The 19851-nt window shown below is 46.6% G+C and overlaps 1 protein-coding gene across 1 annotated transcript in view; it reads left to right on the forward strand.

Moving 5' to 3' along the window:
• Nucleotides 1-17701, forward strand: part of MCU (mitochondrial calcium uniporter) — a 145320-nt gene extending 127619 nt beyond the window's left edge. Inside the window, exons 3-8 of the mRNA XM_054174651.1 lie at nt 5447-5617; nt 7299-7403; nt 11238-11398; nt 12412-12615; nt 14321-14437; nt 16687-17701. Of these exons, the coding sequence (XP_054030626.1) occupies nt 5447-5617; nt 7299-7403; nt 11238-11398; nt 12412-12615; nt 14321-14437; nt 16687-16764 (836 nt within the window). The 3' untranslated portion in view covers nt 16765-17701. The remainder of the gene's footprint in view (nt 1-5446; nt 5618-7298; nt 7404-11237; nt 11399-12411; nt 12616-14320; nt 14438-16686) is intronic.
• The last annotated feature ends 2150 nt before the right edge of the window (nt 17702-19851 follow it).

Raw genomic sequence — 19851 nt, forward strand, 5'->3', positions numbered from 1 at the left:
AGTGCATCGTCTCCCCATTAAGGCTTGTTAATTAAGCCTGAAGGCTCATAAAGTAAAGGGTTCTGGCACAAACACTTCCCCTGCCAGCAGCACTGAGTGTGTGCAAACACAAAGAGAGCATGACTGCCTTGGAGAGCTCAAAATCAAAACCTGAAGGCTTCAACAGGTGTAAGGTTGAGAGGACAAGTGTGCAGCTACGTGCCTGATTGGATTTTACTTCTCATATTGTGCTTGAATATTTCTCTTTTTATTTCTTCCACTAACTTCACCTTTGCCAGTAGGAAATGTGCCACACTGACTTCTTTGGCCACACTCTCTGTGGTAGGTTGAGAGAGGGCTTAGCTCTCCCTCCTCCACAGAGTAAGAAACCACAGCTAACTCAGTCGAAGAGCAAAAGCTATATATTTACAAGCATATATGGAAAGCAGGTTATATATAACACAATATATACAGGTATTTACAATATATACACAGAAATACACAGCAAAGACAAATAACACAACAAAAATCCCTCCCTCAGGGAGGGATCCCCTCTTTGGAACCCCCTCTCTCCCCCCCTTACCTCCCTTTTTCCCCAAAAAGGGGTTAGAGAGAGAGAAAGGCAAGTTACTAAGGAAAAGAGTTGTTAGCAAGCTTCAAAAGCCCATGCAGGATTAGTGTTTGCTTATCTGAAGGCCAAGTCCAGCAGTTCGCAGAAGAAGCAGGCAGGGAGAACAGGCTGAAACACCAAACTCCCCCAACTCCCAAACCGAACTGCACTGAGGAAAAAATTTTCCAACCGCTTCACAATCTAAAGCTGAATTTTTGTTTATCAACCAATGAAATTCGTTTAGAATATCAGAATGTTTTGGTTCTAGTACCAAAAACATTAGCCAGTGTGTTCCAGCAGTGTTTGTTCTTAAAGGCACAGCCTCAAACGACCACACTCTCCTTTTCACTGTGGTTTGGTTTGGCCTAGTGCATGTCTTAAGTTGCTCGTGTGCAAGAACAGAACTCTTTTAGAAGCACTATGACCTACCACTGGTGCATGTATGCTTGAGGGAGCATTTTGGGGTCCTTGGGTGGGATTCATACCTCAAGGCACCCTCACACTTAATATAGTGCATAAAGCTTTTATGAAGTCCTCTGTGGTCTTACTTAGCAGCATCTCCAGCCAAGTTGGAAGTGTCTGTAAATGTAAGTGCGATAAATACACCTGTATACAATTGGGCTTTTTCCTACTTGTCTCGTGTATTTAAACATTGGCTTAGAAGTTAATCAATGATTAGCTGAAATATTAGCTCTATAATTGATGAGGTGCCGAATGATTTTGTCCCCTTAGTGCCTTTAGCTGCCCTCGTGCAGGTGATCCGTGGTGCTGTCAGGGCAGAGGAGCGGAAGGCAGGCAGGCACAGCGGTGTGTCCTGGGCAGAACTTGTACAGCAGCTATCTGCTGCTGCCTGTTAGGTTTGTTATTGACACATCCTTTGGACTTCTTCTGCATTTTCCTCTGAGCTCTTCCTTCTCCAGTGAAGTGAAAACTCAAACAGATTTTGCTTGTGTGGGTGATGAGAGGATCAAACTGGTATAGTGGCCTTAGGTGAACGAGGTGTAGAAATTACTTTTACAAGGTTTTTGTAAGGCAAACATAAAGCAGCTGTAATTCCAGACTTAGTGATGAGCTGCCTTCTTAAGAGAAGTTATTTGGGTTTTAACACTTTGCCTAGGCTGTAAATCCTTGAGAAAGGTTTTGTGTGTGCTACCAGTGCTGCTGATTCTAAGAATCATAGAATTGTTAAGGTTGGAAAAGACCTTTAAGATCGGCAAGTCCAACCTTCTACCCTTCATCAGTGACCACTAGACCATGTCCCAGAGTGCCACATCTACTTGTTTGAACAGCTCCAGCAATGGTTGCTTCAGCACCTCCCTGGGCAGCCTGTTCCAGTGCCTGACAGCTCCCTCAGCAAAGAAATCCTTCCTGACATCCCATCTCAATTTGCCCTGATGCAGCTTGAGGCAATACTTGTTTGGGTCTGGCCGGTCGTGCTTACCGCTGGTGTCCAACAGCTCTGTGGAAGGTTAAAAGGCAGCAGCAGGGCCGGTGCTGAGAGAGGCTTCCTCCACAGCTGACAGTCATGGAGCTGGGTGGCTGTGTTGTACCAACAGGGACACGCCAAAAAGCGTTGGTGCAAATGTTGTCTCTCCTGCTCCACAACAATTTAGCTCAATATGTTGAGCACAGCATTTCCAATAAAGCATGTTTTTCGTGGCTGGTGGTTATGTAAGCAGCACAGAAGTCGCTGTTGTATACACTGCTCGCAGAACCGACGGATTCAATACTTCAGTGGCTATTTTAAGCTTCTAAACATGTTGATCATTCTTTCTGAGCCTGCTATCACAAGTGGCTAATGCTAATCTATTTCTTGGCAGCCTGTTACTCAAATACTTGAGCGAAAGAATGCACAAATCTGATAGCTGGATGTCATAACAGGTGCTGATAAGGAGCTTGAATTTCTACCTAACTCTCCAAATAAATTGGCAGCTTGCTTTGTGTTCCTCAATAAGTGTCTGACTAAAATCATGTCAGGTGCCTGAGGCTTCAGAACAGGCATTTACAATCTTCCAAATGCTGAGGCCTCTTGGGCTGCTTTAGTCATTTTAGATGGCCATACTTGGTCACTTGCACCTCATCTTTAAAGATGGTGTGAGGACCTCTTTGCTCTACAAGAGGGAAAAAGCCCTTCTTATGCTTGATTCAGTTGATGAAGGTCTGTGACAGAGCTCAGAAGCCTGGGAGACTACTTCTGGCTTTGTAGAAGTCTGTGTGCTGCTTTCTTTTCCCACGTAAATGAGCTTCCATTTTCAGAAGCCCTGAGATTTGTCCTGATGTGTAAAGAATCCTGTGATAAACAAGTTCAGCACCTGGCAGCAGATCGCTTGACAGGGGCACACTCAGTACTGGTGAAGCCATGCTGTGAATTCTGGGTTCAGTTTGAAGGATAATGAAGCTGGTCTAGAGAACAGGTCTTGTGAGGAGCAGCTGAGGGAACGGGGATTGTTTAGCCTGGAGAAAAGGAAGCTGATGGAAGGAGACCTTCTCTCTCGCCAACTACCTGAAAGGAGTTTGAAATGAGATGGGGGTTGATTTCTTCTCCCAAATAACAAGTGATGGGACAAGAGGAAAGTGCCTCAAGTTGCACCATGGGAGGTTTAGGTTGGACACTAGGAAAAATGTCTTCTCTGAAAGGGTTGCAAAGGCCTGGACCAGGCTGTCCAGAGCAGTGGTGGAAGGGTTTAAAATCCCTGGAGGGATTTCAAAGCTGTGTAGATGTGGTGACCTGGCAGTGCTGGGTTAATTGTTGGACTGGATGATTTCTAAGGGCTCCTCCAACCAAAACAATTATATGATTCTATACTGAGGAATAGTTCCCTGTTGGTTCTTAAATCAACATTATTTGCTTCTATTTCTACTTGTGCTGACTCCTCTGACCAGCTAGTTTTGTTGTTAGCTGCTTAAATTGACTTGGCATGTCAACACATGAGCTGAAGTAGATGGTGTGGTTCACAGAGCTGGCCAAAGCTACAACAGGTGGGAATGCTGAGCCAGATGCAGCGTGGGTGGTGTGACTGCAGAGTCCTTGAGACATGGCAAATGCTCTGTGCAATAAAAGAGACCTTACCTTTTTACGTAAGGAAAACATGCAGCAGTCCCAAGTGAATCATTTGTAGGTGTGCAGCTATAGCTTAGCAACTCCTGCTCCTGGGAGGAATGGTGACTGTTTGTGAGTCACTGAAGGGCTTCAGGAAGATAAACTTTTAACTTCTCTCTGCTATGTATGGATGTCCCAGAGCACACAGTGGGTTGTCTTCCTGGCAATAAAATAATCCCTAGCTTACAGTTCATACAGGTCACCACCATAAATGTTAGGAAGGTACATAGAAATCCTTAGGAATGTTCTTGAAGCAGCTCCTGACAACACCAAGGAAATGGGAAGTGTTGGTTTGTCAGTGCCTAGGAGGTCACTTCTGTCTTCTCCAGCACAAAGCGTGTTGATCCCGTGTGTTGGATTGTGTGACCTTGAAGCTTAAACTCAGAGTGGTGATCCTACAACATCATACTGCTCACATCTCTCTTAAGTGTTTCTTACTTCAGGAGAAAGAGGAGGAAACCAGAGCTAAACAAGAATAACCAAGTCTGAAGTACGTCCTTCCTCCATGTTTCATAGTACAGACAGTTTGCCTTTGTCTTTGGGGCTATAAGTCCTGATGAACTGCAATGTTTTCTGATTTGTATAGTCCAAAATACAGTGAACTGCTGGAGCAGGTCCAGAAGAGGACCATGGTGATGATTAGGGGGCTGGAGAGCCTCTCCTATGGGGACAGGCTGAGAGCTGTTCAACCTGTAGAAAGGAATGCTCTGGGGAGACCTTAAAGCAGCCTTCCAGTCACAGTATCACCAAGGTTGGAAAAGACCTCAAAGGTCATCGAGTCCAAGCTGTCACCACAGACCTCATGACTAAACCATGGCACCAAGTGCCACTTCCAATCCCCTCTTGAACACCTCCAGGGATGGGGACTCCACCACCTCCCTGGGCAGCACATTCCAATGGCGAATGACTCTCTCAGTGAAGAACTTTCTCCTCACCTTGAGCCTAAACTTCCCCTGGCACAGCCTGAGACTGTGTCCTCTTTTTCTAGTGCTGGTTGCTTGAGAGAAGAGACCAACCCCTTCCTGGCTACAACCACCTTTCAGGTAGTTGTAGAGAGCAATGAGGTCTCCCCTGAGCCTCCTCTTCTCCAGGCTAAGCAACCCCAGCTCCCTCAGCCTCTCCTCACAGGGCTTGTACTGTTGCCCTTCTCTGGACACCTTCCAGCAAGTCAACCTCCTTCCTAAACTGAGGGGCCCAGAACTGGACACAGGACTCAAGGTGTGGCCTAACCAGTGCAGTGTACAGGGGCACAATGACCTCCCTGCTCCTGCTGGCCACACTGTTCCTGATGCAGGCCAGGATGCCATTGGCCTTCTTGGCTGCCTGGGCACACTGCAGGCTCATGTTCAGCCTACCATCGACCAGCACCCCCAGGTCCCTCTCTGCCTGGCTGCTCTCAGCCCCTCTGCCCCAGCCTGTAGCTCTGCATGGGGTTGCTGTGGCCAATGTGCAGCCCCTGGCACTTGGATGTGTTCAATCTCCTGCCCTTGGACTCTGCCATCTGTCCAGTCTGGCAAGAGGTCTCCTATCCTCTAACAGATCAACTCCTGCCCTCAGCTTGGTGTCATCTGCAAACTTACTGCTGATGGACTCAATGCCCTCCTCCAGATCATCAATAAAGATGTTATAGATCACAGGGCCCAGCACTGGTCCTTGGGATCAGTTCAGCTCATAACCACGAGGGAGATAAAGAACTGCTGCAAGCTGATCTGTTAATTGCTCACGATAGACTTGGTCTTTGTATCCTCTGTTTCTAGAGGTGACAGTGGTTTACCAGAATGGGTTACCTGTGATCTCTGTGAACCTTCCCTCCCGGCGCGAGCGCTGCCAGTTCACACTTAAGCCTATCTCAGACTCTGTCGGCGTCTTCTTACAACAGCTGCAAGCAGAGGACCGAGGGATTGATCGGGTTGCAATCTACTCCCCAGGTAACACTGCTCACTGATTTGCTTGCTTCCTAGGTGTTTTGGGGTTTTCCATCAAGCTTTTTCCTTTTTGAGGAAAGTCTGGCTACGGTGTGAGCCCTTTGCAAGAAAGGAGAAGGTAGAAATGCAGCTCTTGGAGTGACAGCATCTCTGGTTATTATTGTTAGTGAAGTCTTCCAAGGATGAGTGGGCTAGAAATTTCTCCTGTGAAGCAAGGCTGAGAGACCTAGGGCTTTTTAGCCAAGAGAGGAGAAGACTGAGGGGGAAATCTTACAAATGCTTTTAAGTACTTGGAGTGCATGTCAGGAGGATGGGGGCCAGTGTTTTTTCATGGTGCCTAGTGACAGGACAAGAGGTAAGTCACAAACTGGAACATGGGAAGTTCCATTCAAACATGAGGAGGAACCTCTTTACTTTGAGGGTGGTGGAGCACTGGAACAGGCTGCCCAGAGAGGTGGTGCCTCTGGAGTCATTCAAAACCCACTTGGATGCTGCCCTGTGCAACCTGCTCTAGGTGACCCTGCTCTGGCTAGGGGATTGGGCTAGGTGATGTCCAGAGGTCCCTTCCAACCCCTGTCATTCTGTACAATCTGACTGTGGAGCGAAGAAGTAGGAAAGCACTTCTACTTCCTAGCTTATGGACATTGACCTAAGAGGTGGCTCTGTTTCCTACTATTCAGCAGGAAAGATGAAACCTATATAGAGATTTTAATCTATTTGAAAGGAGCAGGGTGTGAAAGGTGATACAAGGGAAGTAGCATCTTAGCTGTGAAAACTCAGTCATGTCTCATTTAATGTTTTCCTTTACTGTTTTGCTCAGTTGCTGTGTCTGACAGCCACTGGAGCTCTGACAAGTTGTTAGGGTGTCTTATGAAGGTGCCATCAAAGCAGCTATCTCTTAAAAAGTTTGGGCCTGGGAGGGAGGTGTTTCATAAGTTGTTGATGTTAAAGCTGAAAAGGCTGAAACAGTTTCTAATGCCAGTGGGGAGAGGTGAATGTCACTTCAGTGGATTGTATTCATAATACAGGAGAATATTCCTAGAGCACAAGGTTCAGGAGGAGGAGCAGCTGAGGGAACTGGGGTTGCTTAGCCTGAAGAAAAGGAAGCTATGGGGAAACCTCACTCTCCACAGCTACCTGAAAGGAGGTTGGAGCCAGATGGGTGTTGGTCTCTCCTCACAAGGAGTAAGTGGTAGGACAGGAGGAAATGGCCTCAGGGGAGGTTTAGATTGAAGATTGGCAAACACACGTTCCCTGGATGGGTTGTGAAGCCCTGGACCAGGCTGCCCAGGGCAGTGGTGGATTCCCAGTCCTGGAGGGATTCCAGAGCTGTGTAGATGTGGTATCGAGGGACGTGGTTCAGTGGTGTCCTGGCAGTGCTGGGCTAACAGTTGGACTCTTCCAACCTCAAGGTTTCTATGATTCTATTCTATGCTCAAAGTGTGCAGGCTGAAGGGAACTGTTTTTCATAGGATGACCTCAGATGTCGCAGATGCATGAAAGCAGCTGCATATGTAGCTCAGCTGCCGTTTGCCTTGTAAGGTCTCCCAGTACATATATCCATCCTGACAGAGTATCCTGCAGGCAAATGCAGAAGTCTGAACAGCTGGATTTGGGGTAGCAGTGCTGCTTAGCCACAGCACTTTGTTTCTGCTGTTTAATGAGTCATCTGTTTGCCTTGCAGAGGGCACGCGCGTCGCCTCCTCCACAGGCATAGATCTGCTTCTGCTGGATGACTTCAAACTGATCATCAATGATGTCACGTACCACGTCAGACCACCAAAGAGAGGTAAACCAGCCTGGTTCTGGAGAACAGCAGAAAGACATCTCAGTATTCAGTTTCCTGTTTATCTGCAGCGTGTTGGATGTGGTGGGCCAAGAGAATGAAGTGTTGTCTGGAAAGGAAGCTGTGCAGTTTCTCATTCTGCCCTCCAAGTCTGATTTAGTGATGTCCAAGTAATCGGAGCAGGCAGTGATGAAAAGCAGAAATTCACTCTGCTCAAAGCCAGCACCCCCAGAAGATGTATAAATGAAGAAATGGAATTTCTTTAAATACCTAAATATTGTTTTTCCCTTTTTTCCCAGTTAGTGAAAAGTAATTTGGTTTAGCACATATGGAAGGGCTACAATGCAAAATGGGAATTAGATTGAAATTTGCATTATCTGTTTTGGAAGAGCAAATGTTTCCCTCACTTGGCAGCTAACATTGTTTCCTTTTAAGTGTGGAACTTTAAATATTGCAAATAAACCTTGAAACCTTGTTAGCTAGCAGCAAGATAAATTAGACTGTGAACTTTTTAAAGGTTACATTATGAAGAATCAAGTAGGAAGGGAAGGCATCCTAATGTGAATCAATAAGAGAATCCTTTCAAAATGAGTTTTGCCTACTTGGGTGATTGGGTTTTTTAGGGTTTTTTTTGAGTCATTCCACAGCTACTGGTAGAGGCAGGAACCTGGTATTTTCATCTATTCTTTCTCCTTGTCAACTTCACAGGCTTCATAAAACACCAGGTTATTGTGTGCCTGTGTTTATCTCTGAGGACTTAAGCAAGAGTACCAGTGTGGGAAGTGCTGATTTGCTTGTTGCAGACAGTGGAGGAGTTGGGAAGGGGCAAACAAACTAGGAAGGCTTTCTTCTCTTTGCAACCTCAACCAGCTGAGGTTAAATGGTGGAAATGCCTTTCTTTATGTGAATGTCTTCCCTAGTGTTTGGACCTTTGTCCCTTCTGGCAGTAGAAAACAAACAAAATCATTCCTGCGGCAGGAGATGTGAGGGAACTGCTAATGTTCCATCTTGGCTAGGCTGAATGAAATGATGTGTTAAAGCAAGGTGATCTAGCACTGATCTATCTTTTGAGTCTTGGACTTCTGTGAGTGGCTGTCCTCTAAGAAAATCCACTGACACATGCTATCTTCCTTGAAGACACAGGGAGAGCTGGGGCTGTTCAGCCTGGACAAGGCTCAGGGAGACCTTAGAGCACCCTTTCAGTACCTAAAGGCGGCCTATAAGAAACCTGGGAAGGGGCTTTTTGTAAGGGCTTGTTGTGATAGAATGAGAGGGAATGGGTTGAAGCTTGTGGTGGGGATAGTTAGACTGGAGATTAGGAAGCAATTCTTTACAGTGAGGGTGGTGACACTGGAACAGGTTGCCCAAGGAGGTTGTAAACTTCCTCTCCTTGGAGGTGCTCAAGGCCAGTCTGGATGAGGCTTTGAGCAACCTGTTCTAGTGGAAGGTGTTCCTGCCTATGGCAGGGGGATACGAACTGGATGATCTTGAAGGTCCTTGCCAACCTAAACCATTCTGTGAATCTTCCAAGGAGCTTTTGGCAAGGAAACCAAAATTCAAGAACACTTTTGTTGTTGTTCAAAACATAAGAAGAGAAATTGTAAAGAATTACTGACTTGGGGACCTTCCTTCAGCCACACATCTTTAGTATGTTGGAGACTCGGGAGCTGGGAGTGCAGCACTGGCTTTTCCCTGTCTGTGGGTTGGACTGACCACCACTGAAGATGTTTTTCCCCAGTCTCTTTCACAGCACCTTAGCAGAACACTCTCCATTAGGACTGGGTGTGTAAATCACTGGGTGTCACATAGAAAGAAGTTACTCTGCTGTGTCACCCCACTGTGCTGTGTCCTGAATGCAGTGTTTTCACGCTTACTATGCCAGAGCAGAGGCTTATAAGAAGGTATCACTTCTAAGTGTTGGCCTCTGAGGTGGTGGGATCAAGCCTAGATGGTCTAGCTGGTATTTAGTACAGCTAATGGAGAATGCAGACCTGGCTTCTGCTTCTGCACTGGAGAAATCACTGTCCCAAGATGATGCAGTTCATACATGCCCCTCACCTGGTGTTTGGGAGGGCAAGGTCTGTTTCAATGAGTCAGTATGGCCTCTGGTGAGCTCCACTGTGTACTGCTAGGTGAGCAGCACACCTATTGTGTACTGCTAGGTGAGCTCTGGGATCACCTTGGTTACCTGAAATTCTTGCTTCTGATCCATTTGCCAAGCAGATTTCTATAGCTTGTATTAAAATGGAGGAGCCTGAAAGCAGCACCGAGGTTAGTTCTGTTCGACTTGGCTGCTTTTCCCTTCTCACGAAATCGCTGTGTAGTTTGAAATGGGAATGCCAGAACATTTCTAGTTCATGGCATTGTAAATATGAAGTACTTTTTGATGGCCACCTCATTAGGAATACACATTATTTTGCTTCACAGGGCAACAGGAACCCTTCAGTTAGGAGCACATGGTGTGCTTTGTTTGTCTCGAGACAGCTGTTCCTGTTAAAGCGTAAGCTGTCCGTATTGCGCTGGGACAAAACCATCATCTTTTGAGATGACCTGAGGTACAGAGCTAAGGATGCTACAAAACAATGCATCTAAATGAACTTCTTTACCAAGGCCAAGTTCTTTTGCTTTAATTTGAAACTTGGGGTTTGTCCATATGTTTGTCCCTCAGTTTGAGAAGGAAATCGAGACACTTGAACGTGTCCAGAGAAGGGCAACAAGGCTGGGGAGAGGCCTTGAGCACAGCCCTGTGAGGAGAGGCTGAGGGAGCTGGGGTTGCTTAGCCTGGAGAAGAGAAGGATCAGAGGTGACCTCATTGCCCTCTACAACTACCTGAAAGGTGGTTGTAGACAGGAAGGGGTTGGTCTCTTCTCCCAGGCAACCAGCACCAGAACAAGGGGACACAGTCTCAAGCTGTGCCAGGGGAGGTTTAGACTCGAGGTGAGGAGAAAGTTCTTCACCGAGCGAGTCGTTCGTCATTGGGATGTGCTGCCCAGGGAGGTGGTGGAGTCACCGTCCCTGGAGGTATTCAAGGGGAGATTGGATGTGGCACTTGGTGCCATGGTCTAGTTGTGAGGTCTGTTGGGACAGGTTGGACTAGATGATCCTTGGGGTCTCTTCCAACCTTAGTTATACTGTGATACTGTGAGTGTGTAATACAATACCACTCACAAATCTCTTAGGGATTCATTTTCCTTTAGGAGTCCTTTTTGTGCTGAAATGCAGGGATAGAGGCAGCTTGGTTAGTGGCCCTCTTATTGTCTCTCTTTAAATACTGAGGGAGAATTTCATTGCCCTGTAGTCAACACAGCAAGGGGTTGGCCACAGAGTGTTGGGAAACAATGCCTGGCCTTGGTACTCATCATTCTCATAACATATTCTGAGGCCACCAACCCAAGTTGTTTGGTTGCCCTCATCGATAACTGAGGTTACTGATGGGCTGCAGTCTGAGTTCCAGCTGCTTCGTGACAGCCGGTGCGATGGATGATAATGAGTTAGTTGTTCACTTGCCTTTGTTAAGTCTCATATGTAAATATGGATCAGAAACAGCTGTTGATACCTGGTAAGCTTAATAGCATGTCTCTCTGCTCCTTGTTGCTGTTAAACTTTGGGAATAGCCAGTAACAAAGCCTGGCTTTCTTTGGAAGAAATGGCTTTCTCTGGAAGCGCTGGAGCTCTTCCAAAGGCTTCTCCGTCAAGAAGATGGTTTCATGCATATTCTGTGCAAACTGACAGCAGTTTCTGAAGAGTAATTGAGAAGTTCTGTGGATACATGCATGTGAAGCAGCCTTTCCTTTTTTGTTTCTTCATTTTTGGTGTTTTGTGTTTTGTTTTCCCCAGAGCTCTTAAGCCATGAAAACGCCACGACGCTGAATGATGTCAAGACATTGGTTCAGCAGTTGTACACTGCCTTGTGCATTGAGGAGCACCAGCTGAACAAAGAGAAGGAGCTGATAGGGAGACTAGAGGAACTGAGGGAGCAGCTAGCACCACTAGAAAAAGTGAGAAGCTTCTTGTTGTGTTTTACTTATCCTCCAAGTGCAGCCTTAATTTCTTTCAAGGTTTTAATTAAGTCCCTGCCATGCTTCAAATAGCTGGGCTGTTTTAAGATCACTGAAGCGGAAGACGCACTGTGTGTATGACTCTGATTCCATACCAAACCATTGCTGTTTCTTTGGAAGTGTTTTATCTCATTACTTTATATAATAGGAAATAAAATTGGTAGTAAATAAAGACTTGGCTAAATTAAGACTGGGAGAGAGAGAGAGAGAAATAAACAATTTTGCGAGGCATCCAGAGCGTGCTTAGAATAAAATACAGGTATGAGAAGATGTTGATGGAAGCGAAGTCAAGGTGCTGTGTCCAGTTCTGGTGTCCCCATCCTAAGGAGCACATAGAACTATTGGAGTAAGTCCAGGGGAGGGCCACAAGGATGATCCAAGGGCTGGAGCACATTTGCTATGAAGATAGGCTGAGGGAGCTGGGGTTGTTCAGCCCAGGGAGAGGACTCTTGGGGGATCTCAGAGCTGCCTTCCTGTACTTGAAGGGAGCCTACAGAAAAGCTGAAGAGGGACTTTTCATAAAGGTGTCTAGTGACACAGGACTAGGGGGAATGGTTTTAAGCTGAGGAGAGTAGGTTTAGACTGGATCTTAGGAAGAATTTCTTCAGTACAAGGGTGGTGAGACTCTGGAAAAGGTTGCCCAGAGTGGTTGTGGATGGACCCATCATGGAGGTGTTTAAGGCTGGATTGGATAAGGCCTTGAGCAACCAAGTCTAGTTGAGAGGCATCCTTGCTCATGGCAGGGGGGTTGAAGGGGATGATCTCTGAGGTCTCTTCCAAGCTAAGCCAAGCCGTTCTGTGAGTCTACAATTTGTCTGCATCATCCAGACTCAAACATGTTTCAAACCACTTAGCATGAGTATCAAAACAAGATGCTGTTTTGATGCTCTCTCTTAATGGTATTAACATAATTCTTTCTGAGAACGAAAGTTGTGTGCTTCTGTCTTCTGCAGGTAAGGATGGAGCTCAGCAGGAAAGCAGAGAAGAGGACAACCTTGGTGTTGTGGGGAGGCCTGGCCTACATGGCTACTCAGTTTGGGATTCTGGCCCGCCTCACCTGGTGGGAATATTCTTGGGACATTATGGAGCCAGTCACCTATTTCATCACCTATGGTAGTGCCATGGCAATGTATGCTTATTTCGTAATGACTCGCCAGGTAGGACTTGCTGTGCTGATCTTGATACTTCAGTAGAAGACTTGATTTGAGCTCTGCTCCCTAGAACAAACAGCAAAACTGTGCCTCTTAGAAGCAGCTTTGCCTCTTCCTTAGGCTGTCAGAACTTAGGTACTACTCAGTTTATTCTGTGCTGTCCAAGGATGGTGGTTGTGTGGTTTTCTGGTGGTGGTCACTGCTGATTTCTTGGCTATCTTACTGTAAATGATTGTGCATTTGGTCACTGACTGCTTGAGCTATACAGGATCATCTACAGACAGGTCATGGTGTGTATACATGCACAGAGCCTCATACACGTCAACTTGCACTGGAGACCTCCAAGTGCTGTGATCTGCCAGCCCATATAAACTACTGGATGATGGAGATACCTTCTGAGTTTCAAGGCAGTCTGCCTCTCTAACACGAGGTCCTGGCCTCTTTAAGGAGATAAAGGCTCAGGGATCTTGTTGGAAATTCTTCTGTTTAGGTATTCCTTGGACTGGGCTTCCCATCCGTGTGAAGGATCCTTCTCTGGATCCTTGTAGTTGTGACACAGGCTGTATGGATTTTCTAATACATGGTTTGTCTCATCACTCACTTAAACTTCATAATCCCACTTATATGATAAGGGCATGAGGGCCCAAAGGCTCTCCTCTGTCTCCTCTGTAGGTGTTCCAGCATGATGTCCTAAAGGTCTGTCTGCTGCATCATCTCAGGGGCTGAGGACATGTGCTCCTGCTGGGGCTGCTGCAATAGTTTCTGCCAAGTGCAGCTGGAACTCCTGACATGTTTGAACTAAAATTTGATGTTGTAATCATCATCTGTATCAATTATGACTTTTGAAGTAGTGTACCCTTGGCAAAAGCTGTAGTATTGGGTTCTTGTTCTCACTTGCATAGCTTGGTTGAGAGATGAATTCAGCTATTGTTGCTTTAATTATCCATTGCATACTTAAGAGTAATGGCCAAAGTGTTCTTCTGATAGTTACAGATATACTTTTCCCCCTCTCTTTCTCCCTTGTCAGTACTGGAACTCTGAAATGTGTTGTTTTTTCTTCTCCCTGCATGGAAGGATTTACACATTTGGGACAGGAGGGATGTGATGGTAACCCACTGCTGGGTCTGTGATGCTGGCAGAGAAGCAAATGCCTGACTGTAGTGGGTCTGGTTCATGTGCTTCACAGCAGCTGGTATGGTGCTGCTTTGGATTTGTGACCAAAACAGCCCTGAAAACACACCACTGACCAAGGAAATACTCCCTGCCATATAACATCATCTTCAGCAGTAACTCAGGGGGAGCTTCTCCAAAGGAGCTGTTGCTTGGTGGCTGGCTGGGCATTGGTCTGCTGGTGGGAGGTGGTGAGTGATCGCTTTAGCATCACTCTTAGAGTTGTTTATCTTCACTTACTAAACTGCCTTTATCTCCAGCCCTTCAGCTTTCTCTTGGTTTTTGCCCTTTTGATTGATTCTCTTCCCCCATCTGGGTGTGGAGGAGTGAGTGAGTGAATGACTGGGTGGGGGCTTAGCTGCAGGCTGGGGTCGCCCCACCACACTGGGTGTGCTTAGCCAATACTGTCTGATCTTATGCCTTCACTGACAAGCCATGAGTCATCCTCCCCAAACACACCTGATGTGTACTGTGCTAATGGTATCCTTCATTGCATCCTGTCGTGGTGGTGTTGCAATCATCTGTCCTCCTTTCTTTTCAGGAATATGTTTATCCAGATGCCAGAGACAGACAGTACTTGTTATTTTTCCATAAAGGAGCCAAAAAGACACGATTTGACCTAGAGAAATACAATCAACTCAAGGATGCAATTGCTCAGGTAACCAGAATTTTTCCACAAATAAGACAGAGAAATTACTGCTTGGCTTGTTCTTAACTGCTATTAATAGAGGCACCTCAGACAAGACTTGGATGTATTTAAAGTTTTCAGCCCATTTTCTTGTCACAGCCCCAGTGCAATCAGTGAATTGCCTTTGATACAGCCAGGAATAGAGCTGCTGGATGTGTAACTCAACGTGAAACCGTTGCCTATATCCATCGGTAAGGGCCCTGTAGAAACTGCTGGCAAATCTCAAGTTGCTTCAGGCACTTCATGCCTCAGAGGAGCCTAATTCAAGATTTCCTTTCTTCTCAGCTCCTACACACCAGATGGATTTAGCGAGGCATGAAGACTTGCATCCATTCAGCTTGTGTCTTTCTGACATAGCATTTCAGTGCACTGGCTTGCAGTCCTGGAAAATAACATTGGAAACGTTTAGCTGCATTGTTAGAGGCAGTGGGGTTAGGTTTCTCATGTTCTGGAGGCAGACACTTTGGGCAGACTGTCCACATTGTGGGATCTGTTCAACCAAACAGTCAGGTAGAGATCTTCCCTCATGTTTCTGAGAGCCTTTCTGCAGAAGGACAGCATGAGCAGAAAAAGCAGAGTTACCACATTCCTTCTCACTGCTCTGTATCATTCTCTGTTGATTCCCTGGCTCTGCAAATGACAGAATAGGATATTCAGGGCAAGACTTGTTCTCCCAGTGCCTTGAAGCAGCTGTACAAGAGGTGGAAGGAGGTCAGGGCCTGGCTCTCTCGGGTTGCTGAGAAAACCCTGAAAGATCTCTGTTGTTTTTCCTGGTGTGCTGAATGCAGATACCAGCGGGGGGGCTGTATTGTCATGGAGCTTTTCTTCTAGAATCAGCCATTCCTGTTAACCTAGCTGAATGCTTTCCTCTGAAAAAACCAAAAGCTTTCAGTGAGTTTATGAGAATGAGTACACAGAATCCCAGTGTGGTGGGGGTTGGAAGAGATCTCTCGAGTTCACCTAGTCTAGCCTTCCTGCTAAAGCAGGGTCATCCACAGCACATTGCACAGGATCACAGTATCTAGGTGGGCTTGGAATCTCTCCAGAGGAGACTCCACAACCTCTCTGGACAGCCTGCTCCAGGGCTCCAACACCTTCACAGAAAAGAATTTCATTCTTTTTTCCTGGTCAGAGGGAACCAGTCACTAGGCACCCCTGACAGTCTGGCTCCATCTTCTTGCTCCCCACCCTTTAGCTCTTGCTGACCATTGATTAGATCTCCTCTCAGTCTGCTGTTCTCCAGACTAAACAGCCCCAGGTGTCTCAGCCTTTCCTCCTCTCAGAGATGCTCCAGGCCCCTCAGCATCTCTGTCACCTGGGCTCTCTCCAGTAGTTCCCTGTTTCTCTCAAACTGGGGAGCCTGGAACAGGACTCCAGATGTGGCCTCTCTAGGGCAGAGTAGAGTGGGGGGACAATCTTATTCAACCTGTTGCCCACACCCTTCATGCACTCCAGGAGACTATTGGCCTTTTCGGCCACAAGGGCACACTGCTGGCTCAGGGTGAACTTCTTGGCCATCAGCACTCTTCAGTCCTCTCTGTGGAGCTACTTTCCAGCCGGTCACCTGTGACCATTTGACACTGTGCCTTTAAGGAAGGGGCACACTGGCTAAATGTTTATAAAATATTTCTTCCTTGTCACCATGTTTCCTTTTGTGCACACTCACTCTTCTCTATTTAAACTCTCCACTACATTTGCAATCAGTTTGTCTGAGTCGTTATTTCTGCGCATGGTGGGGAGGGGGTTTGCCCCAACCCATTACATCACCCCTTACCTGTACTGGTGCAAGGGGCTAATCCTCCCCAGGTGTAGGACTTGCCTTTGTCAAACTTTGTGAAGCTCCCCCCTGCCCAGCTCTCCAGCCTGTCCAGATAGGGCTGAATTGCAGTGCAGCCTGACAGGGTGTCAGCCGCTCTGCCCAGCTCGGTATCATCAGTAGATTGGCTGGGGGGACGCTTCACCTAGGTTATCGACAAAGATCCTCCCTCCCATATTCCTTCCAAGCGTGGCAGCACGTAGGATGGCTTAAGTGTGGAAAAATGCTGTGAAGTCTGAGAGTGACTTCCCCAAGTGTGAGCTGTGACTTTGGTTTACTTTTTGAGCGCTTCCCTTCTGGACAGGAAACCCAAGGAAATACGGGCAAGCTTTCCATTTTGTATAGGGGAGCGGGGAAGGAGTGTTTGGGAGCCTGTTCTTTATAGTGTGTCTTTTACTTTTAGGCAGAATTGGACCTTAAGAGGCTTCGAGACCCGCTGCAGGTTCACCTGCCCATCCAGCAAATCGATGACAAGGACTGATCAGCAAAGAAGCTCTGAACCCCGGCAAAAAACCTGTTCATAGCTCTTGCCTTTTTAAATTAAAGCATTGCAGGTGGAAGCTGGGAGGTGGTGTGGGGTGGAGGGTTTTCACCTTTAATCAAGACAAAGGACTGTCGGGGGGGGAAATCTCTTCAATCCGAAGACGGGACATCGTGGAATGTTAGTGCTGAAAAGGGCTTGGCAATTAGTCACGTTTCAGGATTGTCTGGATGATGATTGTGTACAAATACAGGACTTGGGGGGAGGGGGGGGTGTGGAAAGAACGTGTTGCTGGGGTGTAGGGGTGTCTTCTTCCAGCTTTGCAGGGTCTGCCTCTTGATATGACACCAGCAGCCTGCTTAGCTTTTTAAGTTTTCCTTTTCCTGATTCAGATCTCTCTTTCTCTCTCAAAATAAAAAGGAGACAAAAAAACCCAGTCCCAAGGCCCCAAAAGAGCAGTGAGCCCAAGGCAGCCGGAGCTATGGCCGGTGATCAGCACTCGCACTCCACCGCCATTAACGCGCACACTCCTGATCAGACCTGCTCTCTTTTATAAAGTTACTACAAGACTGCTTTCTACTGGACAAAAACCGTGAGCTTCCCCTTCCCAGCCCCCCCACCTGCTCCACTGACTTTCCTCCTTCGCTTATTTGTAGCACAGAGTGGTTGTAGCCAAGTGAGAGAAGGAATGAGTTGTCTTCTGGACGTCTGATCGTTGAGGGCTTGGATTCTCCCGTAATAAATACATAAAGCTCCACGTCCCGGTGCCCTTGAGCTCCTTCTGGAAATCAACGGCAGCATTGCATGAGTGGGTTTTTTCCTTTCTATATTCAGTCTTGAGGGAGGGAGATTTCCCTTCTTCCTACCCCCAATCTGATAGCCACCTGGACTCTGAAATTACAAAGGCTTTTAAAGGCTCATGGAACCGTGGCAGAATCATGATGGGCTTTGGAGCACGGCGTAATTCAACTTGGCAATTGGACTGCTCGTGTAGCGGGATGAAGGTCTCATGTATGGTCAAAGCATTTTCCTTGCCCCAGAGGCTTTCTGGAAGCCAGAGGGGTGGCTCTTGCACTGCAAGACACAGAACTGCTTCAGTTCTCTAGCACTTTCCCCCTCATTTAAGTAGCTTTAAATGAACTTCGCGCCCGCAGGTCAGAATCGATTAGGAGTGGCTGATGACATCTTCTGTTCTTAGCTGAAAGAAATAGAGGAAGGAAAGTCAAGCCATTGCCCTCTTTCCTAGCCAAGGCTGCTGATTTCTAAGCAGATAAAACATCTCTTCATTCAAAGCAGGTCAGTCTGGTTTAGCTTCCTGCTGATAAATACTGTGGAGACAGGATGGAGGTGGGAGAAGGGCACGAAGCTTTACATGCAGAAAAGCTGGCTGGAATCTTTTTTCCTTGTTTTTTTTTGATGTTTCACTACTGCTCCTCACTGTGTCGTGGAGAGAGGCTTCTGAGTTTGTTTTGGAGAGCTATCCACAAAATGTAGGAAAGAGCAAAACTCAAATCAGTGTTAACCAGATGCCAGGTGCCTTGCAGATGTGGCAACACAGCTGGGACTGCTGCCTCTTCTCACTCAATGGCATGTTGGATGGAATGGGTGCATGTTTCTAGGCTGTTGGGTTGGTTTTTTTCCCCTTCCCCTTCTCCTCTGTCTTTCCATTGAATTCCATCGTGTGAGCACTGTTATGATTTTTTTAATCTGTTTTAACCTCTTTGTGTGATGAGTTTTAAAGGGAAAAACAACCACAAAAAAGAACACAATCCTGTAGCCAAATCCTTGGGGTGTGTTTGGGATGAGGGAGGGAGCATGGAGAAAAGTTCTTTTAAAAAACAAAACAAAAGAAACCAACATAAAAAACCAAACAAGGAACTGAACATGTGTACAATCCTGTATCATTTATGAAATATGTATAAAAGAGCAATGTACTTCTGGAACAATAAATAACTATTCAATTTTTGAATCACTGCTCTTTGAAGAACATTATTCTCCCCAGCTGAGAAGAGAGAGCGTTCTCTGTGTGGCAGCTGCCTCCTGAGTGCCCTTCCATTTCTGTTTCTTGTTTAGGTGGTCTCTTCTTGACCTTCCATCGCTGAGGCCGTGGCGCTGCAGCTCATAGCTTTCCCGAAGGAGCTCGGACGGAGATCTCGCTGCCACGCCTGGCTGCGTAACACAGGGATCTCAGGAGCAGTTGAGGTGCTGAGGTAGAGGTAGAGATGCTCGGTCCAACAAAGATCTCTTTGTTTGACCAGCTTAGTAGCTTCATGTGAAAGTTGAGAAAAGCTGGAGGGCTGTGGTAGGTTGCAGGGAAAGAATACACATGGACGTACCGTGCCCAGCAACCTCTAAGGTACCAAGTGGTGTCGGTGTGTTTCTACCTCACATTCAAGTGCCCCTGCAGAAGAAAAGTGAAGTTCTAAGCTTCTATAACTTCCTTTCTGGGCCCTTGAATGGCTGTGGTCTGTTCTGTGATGTTGCTGTATCGTTTGCTCATCTGAATCAGCAGGCTGTACTTGGTCCTGACTTATGGGGTTGTTAGGATGAGATGTTTCGTGCCAGGAAGTTTTTATCCTGTCCATGGACTGTTAAAATGTACAAATAATCCATGACTGCAGAGTTTTCACAACAGCTAACTCTCCTTATGTCTTTCAAAGTTGGAGAGGATCAGCTGGAAGCTGTTAGTCATTGTGACCTACCTTTAATCAGTGTTTAAATTCACTTCAGCAAGGCTGATAAACCTTTTGCCTCCAAGCAGTCTGCTGCTGGGTGCAGAGGAGCTGCTGCCTTCACTCCACAATCAGTTGCAAGTCATCCGTTTTGGCACCCAGATGAACTCAAGGCTCCAGTTTAGGTCCAGCACCACAGTCTTTATTTTGAAAGCAACAACTTGTTCCTTCCCATCCTTTAATGTTCTAAAGATGATGTGGGAAAAGGAGTGAAATTAGGGTCTAGAACTGTACCCTGAAATACAGTCTCTCTGGTGGTTTATTCTTAGCCCATACCCCTGCAAGACTGCTTTTCTGCACCGCCAGAGCCCATGGTCTCTGCCAGGGACAGATGCCACACCACAGACTCCAATTC

Source organism: Dryobates pubescens, chromosome 30 (assembly GCF_014839835.1).
Source record: "Dryobates pubescens isolate bDryPub1 chromosome 30, bDryPub1.pri, whole genome shotgun sequence".
NCBI lineage: Eukaryota > Metazoa > Chordata > Aves > Piciformes > Picidae > Dryobates > Dryobates pubescens.